The sequence below is a fragment of the Gaeumannomyces tritici genome, assembly GCF_000145635.1.
Source record: "Gaeumannomyces tritici R3-111a-1 unplaced genomic scaffold supercont2.76, whole genome shotgun sequence".
NCBI lineage: Eukaryota > Fungi > Ascomycota > Sordariomycetes > Magnaporthales > Magnaporthaceae > Gaeumannomyces > Gaeumannomyces tritici.
The window spans coordinates 2,136-11,682 of NW_008804620.1; the positions used below are offsets into that span (position 1 = coordinate 2,136).

Below are 9,547 nucleotides of genomic sequence, written 5' to 3' on the forward strand. Positions count from 1 at the left end.
GTTGGAGGATGGAGTGGTTGGGCTTGGTTGGATATGTTCAGGGAAAATGGAACAAAAGACAGTGGTTGGTTTGGCTGAGCAAATCACAAGAGCAAGAAAAAGCTGTGCTTGAGTAAAGACCGGCTGGCGGGAAAGAGTGAATGGTATGAGACGAAGCTTAGAAAAGACGTCAGTCAATGAGCGAGTGTGAATCGAATGAACGTTAAGTTCAGTAAGGAATGTGGTGCCCGGTTGGTGAAGGAAAGTGAAGCAGCGGTGAGCTGAGGAGAAAGGGACAAAAGATGCATGGTGAAGACGTGGCGATGGACGCCTTTATAACAACGTCTGGTGGACCAAAAGGACGAGTGCGTGGGCATCGATCGACCCCTGCCCGTCCCCAGGCGTGGCGATCCCGCCTTTGAGGTTCCTCGATTGGTTTGTGCTTACAACAGCAACAAAGGAGGGATGAAATGCCAGGGTCAGGCATAGGGACCCCAAGGGAAAGACGGAAGTTCGTGCCGCGAGCCCTATCACCGCACGTGCGGCTCAAGCTCACCCTCGGCCGACGACAGATGTTTCAGCAAAATGAAGCCACCACGACTGGATTCCTACATTCGCAAGCTCCACGCGGGCGGCATGATGTTCGCTTAGAGGACACGGCCACCCTGGCCTGGCTGAGGGTGGCTGGCCCGGAGCGTTGAGTGGCCAGCTGGGAGGCCGCGGCGCCAACGTCTCCAGGCGCCCAGCCCGGCGCCTCACCCGAAGGACAGGGGAAGGGCATGGTATCCGCAGGGCACAGCACTTGCAGACCTGGTTCACCACACCTGTCGGATCAGGCCTGTGCAGAGATCCCGGTCCGTGGTGTTGTTTGTTGATGATAGGGGCCGTCGATCATCAAGGGGCAGGGCCGGCTTGAGCAAGGGTCTGAAGACAAAGACAAGAAATCGCATTCTGGCGACAAACGGCAAGCGCCGACAACCGCCCGAATCCACTTGAAGAAAGGATTTGTACGCGTTCCAGAAAGCGGCAAGACCGGTGGACGTCTGCCTGTCCGGGTTGGCGAAGACGGCCTGGGAATAAACCGGAGTCGCTGGTACAACAGCGAGTTGGGACGAAACCTGTCGCCGCACAGAAACATAGATTGGCTGCCATGAGAGGACCAACTAAACTTTACCAACTGCCACCTTTCATGCGCGCAGTCCGATCTTTCCGTTGTTTCCCTCGCGGCACAACGTCCTCGCCGTTGGGTGACGACTGTCCAACGAAAAAGCCAAGGGAAAAGGTCGAAGGGATTGGCCCGTCCTCAGGGCTCAGGGGGGGCTCGCGTTTCAAACCCAAGGCGGAGGCGAGAAGGAAAACCCTGCGTCAATCCGCAATCAATCGCTTGGGCATGGTGGGACCAAGGGGGGCCGCCCCCAGCCGACAAGCTGCCCGTGAGGTGAGGGTGTGTCGTCCAACAAGACGCAGCAGCAGGCACGGGCGCAACCATGAGGCTCAGCGGGAAGTGACCTTATGCTGTTGGGAGGGGTGGTCCAGTCCAGCAGCATGCAAATGGGTGGGTATTAGCTAGCGCCAGTGCGCCTTGCTAGTCGCCCAGCCGTGGCCCACACCGCTAGGCGCTAGGCCGAGTCCCGCTGGCCGGAATAAATGGCAGGCACGACACAAGGGTGCCGACCGGCGGTCGACCCTGGATGGGCGAAAGGACGACACCGCCCGGGCGGGGAGGGTGGGGAAGGGTGACGAAGAGGCTGCAGCCCGTGATTTCATCCCTAATGCGACGATTCGTGCATGAAACCCTAGTTCGTAGTGGTCGCGGCTGCCCTCATCCATCTTCTTTTTTCCGTTGTCTGCGGCATCCTTGTGCTCCACACCCGCGCCCACCCACACATTCAGAGAACAAAAAGCAGGAGCTGACAACAATCTCGTTTACTCCTTCGCTCCGACGAGTCCTCCGGTTGCGCCTGCACTAGCGCGGATTTCATCGTCCACCAGAGGCATATAGCCCGTCTGGATACCTAGGCCCGAAGCATCTTGGTGAGACGTCGTGGGAGGCGAGTGAGTCTGGAACTCGGATAGACACGTGATGGGATTCCAAAATCCCAAGCGGCTGTCAGGCAGACAGCGCCACTGTGGGGTTGCCCAACGGTGCCGACAGGGCCGACCAAGCCGAAGAACAGGCGAAGACCGCTCGTTCCTAAACGCATTGCGTCCGACTCCACACTCGCATCCACTGCGCTCCCAAAGAACGTAAACGCGGTTCGATGGGGACGGCTGACGGGGAAAACTACGCCTCCTGTTCTCCTCAGCAGCCGCCCTCTCAGCGCCTTGTGACGATCCATGTGTTTTTTTTTTTGTGGCGTGGCACAGGCGCCGTAGTCGTCAAGGGCACTGCGGCCTCGCCTAGAGCTTCCAACGATATGCCTTTTTTAGCCTATCTTCTCTTAGATTGACTTTCGGTACCATCCGTGCAGCCGCCATCTCCAAGGTGTGGCAAGATCGATCGGTAAAGTCATTTGAAATCCAGGCTTTGCGCGAGAAAATGCAGCCAATCAAAATTAATGTAGATTGTCGAGGGTCACGTCGTCGCGCGGAGGTTGTTTATACGAAATAATACTAGCACACGCCATCCACAATCTGCGGAAGGGGCAGCCAAGCCAGCCACATCTTGATGGTGAAATGTTTGACAGAAAGAAAACAGGGTTGTTTACAGCCACTACGCGCGTTGCTAGCTACATCCTAGTTTATTTCCGCTTCATTTGTGGTGCGAGCCGCCAGGCGAGATCGTTTTAGGTGAAACGTGCTAGTTCAAACCTCCTTGGAGATTCTCATAAGCTTCCCGCCATGTGGACGGTGAGATGCATGTTGGTGTCGATCTTGGCAGCCATCCTGCTATCTCCCTCGAATATCACTGTCACAACAAGTCCCTGAGACGCTTGACCGCTGATTGGTATTCGGGTTTCCAGAAACCAGCCACTACGGCACCTAATGCACCTCAATGATCTTATTGCTGTGGATATCTCCTGGTGTCTTCCTACCCAGATAGCCTCTTTTACGCTACAGACTTCGTTTACCCATATTTACCATCTCGCTATCTAGGACTCAACTCCTTCATCGGCGCATTGCCATGTGATTGAGGAGCCTCCGTCTTTCACACCAGACCATATTATACGGCCGAGGTCTTGTCTGTCCCCAGCATTTCGTTCAGGCTCCTAAATGGGATTTTGTTCTTCATACCAACATGTTTGCCGTGCATGCATGGTGTAACCACCGTAGCCGTCAGGATTTCCGTGCAATAACCGTCGTTATCACGTCGGTAAAAGTATGGAATCAGGGGGAAATCGGAACAAAGCATAGAATAAAGAACTAAGAACTTTTGTATCTCAACGCAGTCACGCCAGTTCACTCGCTGTTCAACCCACAATTCGAGACCCAATCACAGCCAACCGAGGCTCAAGCAGCACCTCTGCTTCTTTCAAACTTCCAGTCAATAAACCCACCGCATATCCCTTTGGTGTCTGGCAGAAATTCCAAGACAGCCGAGGTTGGTTTTGAGAAAATGCCGATACAAAACCATTGAACGGGGGGAATGTAAGGGTGTAGGATTCCTGGTAACAGGGTACAAAGGAGTGATGGCAAATGACAAGTCCATCCATCATCTCTTGAGATTACGGGAACGGCTGGGAAGACCAGAACGCCCCGTACCGTATCGTAGATGTCACCCTGAAACTTAATGACTGAGTGATGAGAGAAATAAGTAGAGTAAGAGGAGCGGGCAGATCATGACCCGGGCCATATGGGGGCTCAAGGGCGAATGATTAGAAGCAGGATGTGTGCTGATCTAGCCAGCGACGCGACGTTGGCCATGAGGGCGTCGGCGGCACCGGCAATCTCGGCCGGCACTGGCCTCTCGGCAACGACAGACCTTCGTGGTCCTTGGGGAAGACGCCTTCAAAAGTCGCATACGACCGCAATCCAACGCTCTAGATCGGACTGGCGGGATCGCGGATGCTACCGCTGCCACTTCCGCTGCCACTACCGCTGCCGCTACGAACGCTGCTGCGACCTGAGCCAAGACCAGAACCGGACCCCATCCCGCAACCAGAGCCGGATCCGGACCCAGAAAGAGAGCCCGATCCAGCACCACCGCGCCGGTGAACCGTCCGAGAGAAAGGACTGTACAGGCCCGGCGGGGGCCCCGTGACATGGCCCGGGGCGCCGGCGCCGATCGGGTTGGGGTGTATGGTCTTGATCGCATCCTCGTCTCCTTGGCTGGACTCGGTGAAGCCCGAGACATCCGAGAGCATGGAACTCGATCGACCACGGCGCCGGATGCCGGCCGCGGGCACGTGAAGCATGGAGTGCGAGAACTGGGCAGGCAAGGCCGTCGCCGAGGATCCGTACTGCTGCAGGTGGTGTCCGAGAGAAACTTGGTTCGGCAGGGACGATAGAACCGGTTGCGACAAGGGCGCTGCCGACGCGGCGGGCGGCCACATGGCTGACTGTCCCCCAAAGGACTGGGTGGTTGCAGGCATGGCTGGAGCTACCGTGGCGCCGCCCCATTGGTTCATGGGCGGGAAGGTAGCCGCCGGCACGTCGTGGACGGCCGGCGCGTAGGCGCCGCCAACAGCCACGTCGTACGGTTGGACAGCAGCAATCATCTCGGCGTTGAAGCTTGTGAGATAGGCCTGCAAGGCCGCAGCCATCGTCTGAGCCTGGTGGGACTTCTCGGCATTATAGGCCCTAACAGCCGTGATGGCATCCACGTAAGACTTCTCGGTTCTGCCCGCCTCGGCAGTGAACACGGCACGCTGCTGGCACCGCCGCTCAGCCTCGTCCAGTCCCCTAGCGTTGGCGTCGGTGATGCGCGCGTGCTCATCGTCGAGCTTAGCGATGCGGGCTGCAATCTTGTTGCGCTTGTTCTGGAGGGCATCACGCTCCGAGGCGAGCGCCTTCAGATCCCGATCAATGTTGGCCTTGAAGCTTTTGAAGGACGCCCTGGCCGCGTCGAACCGCGCCTTTTCGGCGTTCCACTCCCCCTGCTTGCTGCGGTAGCGTCCCATCAGCTCCTCAGGTACAGACTCCAGTTCCTTGATCTGCTCGTCCAAATCATGGATCGACTGCTCAGCCTGGGCCTGCTGGGTGTTGTGCTGGCTGATCTTCTGCCTCCACTTCTCGTCGTTGCCTCCCGAAGACTGCACGGCGTTGGTGAGCTTGTCGATTTCTTTCCGGAGCTGGTTGACCTTGCGGTTGTTTTCTTTCCGGAGAGTTTTGAGCTTGGCCCTCTCCTCAGCCAGCTTGGCCTCCTGGCTCGCGATCGAGGTCTTTAGGGTTGTGGCAGGGTCCTTGCGGGAGAGCACTCGGTGGGCCGTGATCTGGGCGTTCGTGGAGGGGTCCGCATCCCTGGTTCTAGCCTGAGTAGTCCTAACACTGGTTGAGAAGAGAACCTCGCCTGTCCTGGTACAGACAAACTCGCACTCGTAGCTAGACATGGGCGTCAGCCCATATATATCACCCGTCCATCGTGATCCGCCTTGGGGAGCGCCGCCTTCGGTCTCGTCTTCTTCGTCCTCCATCCGAATTGTGCGCGTAGGCTGCCAGATGGCGTTGTTGACTCGCACAAAGAAGGGCTTGCTGGCGTCAACCCAAGATGCGCCGGCCCTGCCGTTCTCACGGGACGAGTCGTCTGCGCCATCGTCTGCAAACCGGCTGGTGGCGAAACAGACCTCGTCGCTTCCGACGTAGCAGATCCAGATCTGCCCTGGTTGGGTGTTGAAGGGCGCATTTCCAAGATTGTGTATGTCGGTGGCGTTGGAGCCGGCCGACTCACGCGCGGCGTGGGATAGTTCATATTCTTTAACCATGACGATTTTTGTGCTCGCAAGCGCCGCCCATAACGGCTGGCGTATTCGGACCTGAGCGCTCTGTTTTCTCTTCTTCTTGGCCGAGATGGCCATTGAAGTCAAAGTCGACTGGGTGTTGGGATCCGATTCGGAGGTGCCGCTGGGGGTGCTCTCGCTTGCTGATGATTCTGCGGGAAACAATGTCTTGCCGGCCTCTGGGTCTGGCTGGCTTTGGGGCTGAGCATCCCGCTTCTCTCTCCGCAAATACCACTCGCGAACGAATTTGACGAAGCCCTGCATCACAATGTGAACCGCCAAAACATTCCTGATCCAGGGGTAAGCTCCAGTTCGCTTGATTGACGAAGGGCCAGATGAGTTGAGCGGGCCGGACTGGTCTGAGGAACCCCAGCCGTTGCCACCGAGAAGCGTCGTGATGCGAGATATGCCCTGGAGACTGGGATGCTGGCCGAACCGAGAAAGGCCGACAATTATAGAGCATAGAAGGAAGGTGTTGAGCGAACCTTGCCTGGAGCTCCCGCCGCCGCCTAGGGTCAAGGCGATGGTGACCTGGGCGAAGTCGAGGAGAAAGTTTTGGAGAAGCCCGGGCAGGAAGATCCACACAAGCAAGAAGACGCAGTCGATGCACAGCAGAACCGTGATGGACGGCGTCCCAATGGCAGCTTCGAACATGTCGGTGATGCTGAGGCCGGAGCTGGTGGTGACGGGCGGGACGAAGGTGAGGAGGGTGAAGAGTCCATAAATCAACGAGAGGGCGATAGGGGACAGCTGCATCAGGATGATGAGTATGGCGATGGTGTCGTACAGTGGGCAAGAGCGGAGGACGGTAAACGCAAACTCGAACGGTCCCGGGTCCCGGTGCACGTTGATGTTCTTGGCCGCGTTAACATCGATCCGGCGCGCGTTCTCCTCCGGGTTCGCCATCTGGGATGGGATCTGGGCGACGGCGGCCGAGTCGGCCGAGGACTCCTCTGTCGAATCGTTGGACATGGAAGCGCGGAGCGAGGCAGCGGACTTGTGGTCAGCGGAGCCGTTGGCGGCGGCGGCGGCGGAGGGGGCAAGGACGCCGGGCACGGGAGGGGCCGTTTCGTGGTACTGCTGCTGAGCGGGCTGGCGTGGGGCGAAGCCGTTGCCATTCGTCTTTGCGTTTCCGTTGGCGGTCGAGGAGGGGCCGGGCTGGGCCTGACCTCTGCCGGGGGAGCCGAGGTGGCCATTCGCGCCGTCGAGCTTGGGGAAGTCGGGCGCCGAGGGACGCGGGGCGCCGTCTACCTGGCTCTGGCTCCGCTGCTTGCTGACGCGCTTGCCGGGGCCTACGAGGCCATTGTCGTGGCGGCTGGCGCTGTCGCGATTGCTGGCGGCTCCCTGCTGTCGCTTTGCCGAGGAGGACGCGCGAGGCATAAGCTTGTCTTCTTATGCCGGCCGCGAAACACGGGAGCCGTGTTCTGAGCCAGCAAAGAAGTCCTGGGTGATGGAGCCCACCTGAAGGAACACCCGACGACCGCGATGCCGCGATCGTTTGTCGGGTCCGAAGTCACCAGCTGGGGACACAAGAGGTGGCACGTTGATGGTGGCGGCCTGGGATTGGCGATTCTTGCTCAGAGCCGAAGCAGAGCCACGTCGTCGGATGGAAGAGCTCGGCAGTCGACCGAAGCTTGCATGTGTCCCCTTATTTCCTTCCTCGATTTGGTCCCTTTTTTGTGTCCCTCTCTTTCCGTCTCCCTCCCTCTTGTTCTTGGGTCCTCCTACCCGTCAAAGTCGAGGGCCGCCGTGTCGTGGCGTTGTGGCGTGGAAGGGTCGTGACACGCGGCGGTGTGCTTACGCAGAAGGCTTTGTTTGTTCAAAAAATGGGAGGGAATTTGGATGGTGAGGGTTTTAGGTTTGGAAGGCTGCAAACGGCCGCGGGTTGGAGGGTGTCGGGTCAGAGCGAGCGACTGGAAGTGGGAAGGAAAGATGGGGGCGGCTGTAGCGGTACCTCATACAACCTCCCGCCTGCACCTTGTGCGGGCAGATCCTGCCTGCTGTCCACTAAAAATTTGCGTGCAGGCCGCCGCAAGTCAAGGCCCGCCCATCGTGAGTGGGGGAGCCTGCGGGGACATGAACAAGCACCGACCCAATCCAAACCTCGCGTCAAGCCTGTGTGAGTCGCTGGAAGAAAACAGCTTGTTGTCTGCCAGGCGTGCAGGTCCTGTGCCGGTTTGTGGATTCGTATTTGGCAATACAGTGCTCTACAGATTCGCTATTTGCTTTACCAGCAGCCTGGTGAAGCATTTCTGGGTGTTGATCAAGCATCAAGCATACAAAGTTCCCGCAAACGCACGAGAGAAATTGGGCGTCGCCCGCGCGCAGCAGCAAGAAGAAGGTTCGTGCTGTGTGGGAGACGCATGCGGTGCGACATTTCGATGCCAAGAATTGCGGACGGGGCCTCTGAGGAAAGCATCGGCCCCCTCAGACATATATCGCTCGCTGCCCCTGAGCCTTCTCCACGAGCATGACATGGGAGCCTTTCGCAGCAGCAGGGTGGAATGCCGCAAGAGAAAATAGGCCAGGAAGAATGCTGCATCGGCGTGTGGCCTAGGCCTCACCGCTTCACGCCGTCAGAGGTTCCAGGGCAATTTGGCAAGCAACAGCCTGCTGCTCAGCATTGCACGATAAACATGGAACGCCGCCAGCGGTTTGCTGGCCCGATCCGATCAGCCTTGGCCGACCTGACTCGCCCTGAGCTCCTCCCGACTGCCGCGATGCTACCCTGTTCCATATTATTGCTCGCTTTTTCTTTTTTTTTTTTTCTTTTTTTTTTTAGGTAGGCTGTTGCCCCTTCTTGCACCGCCCCCAGCTTGCCCTGCAGACTCTGGGACTTTAGTTACTTACCACACACAGTAGGCTCTCCGTCGCCTCTTCCTTGCTGCACACCGGCCCGCCGACCCACGGCCGATGCATCAGATGCAGATGTCGGCGCTACCTCATCGCTGCATCTCATGTCCATGGGGGCTACAGTTGCCGACCAGGAATGCATCACCAGTGGCCTTTGCTATGCTGGAACGTTTGTTTTAGCACCAGCGTCGGGTTTGCATAGGGCATTGAAATAAATTTCGGGCGGCCCGGCGCTATTTTTTGCGAAGATCCCTCAACGCTGTGGAGTGGTGTATGTCACGTTCCGGCAACCACATCAACACAGCATTGAGGGTTGATTCGAGCACGCAGCGCCGATGCGGCAGGAAAGGGCATTGGAACAGACGGGGGAACGGGATGCGGAGAGGAAACGTACGGATTACGAGACAGCAAAATAACCAAGCAAAGACCAGGTAGGCACTGTCTGGTCTAGTCCAAGGGCCAGAAGGCATGAGGTTCCAGTTGGCGTGGAGAATCGCAGGCTGTTACCCAGCCTCCATCTCGTGGAATCCCGCTTGAGGGACTCCCCGCCGGCTGCCAGGTACCGGTACTTGCCCCCCCCTCTCTCCTTCAATTTTCCGACCCGAGGTAACCAGCCGTTGGCGCCCTGCATTTGATGGAGTCAGCATCGACGCTGCACGCCCCGGATCCCTAGCGCACTCGCCTGCCACTTTTCGAGACTGATTTCCGAAACCTTGGGCTTGCTGGTCTGGGAGACAAGAGTAAGCTCTGCGTCAAGCCCAAGTAATGTGGACCTGCCGAGCACACAAGCCGCCATCAATCCAGAACACTGATCCCGTCTCCAAATATTCGAAGATGGG

At 58.0% G+C, this 9,547-nt stretch overlaps 1 protein-coding gene across 1 annotated transcript; it reads right to left on the reverse strand.

Annotated features, from left to right (window-relative positions):
* Window positions 1-3,317: 3,317 nt before the first annotated feature.
* GGTG_13907 (hypothetical protein) lies at window positions 3,318-7,763 on the reverse strand. Its single transcript, XM_009231831.1, has one exon. The coding sequence runs from the start codon at window positions 7,233-7,235 to the stop codon at window positions 3,960-3,962; it is 3,276 nt and encodes a 1,091-aa protein (XP_009230095.1). The 5' UTR covers window positions 7,236-7,763; the 3' UTR covers window positions 3,318-3,959.
* Between the last annotated feature and the right edge of the window lie 1,784 nt (window positions 7,764-9,547).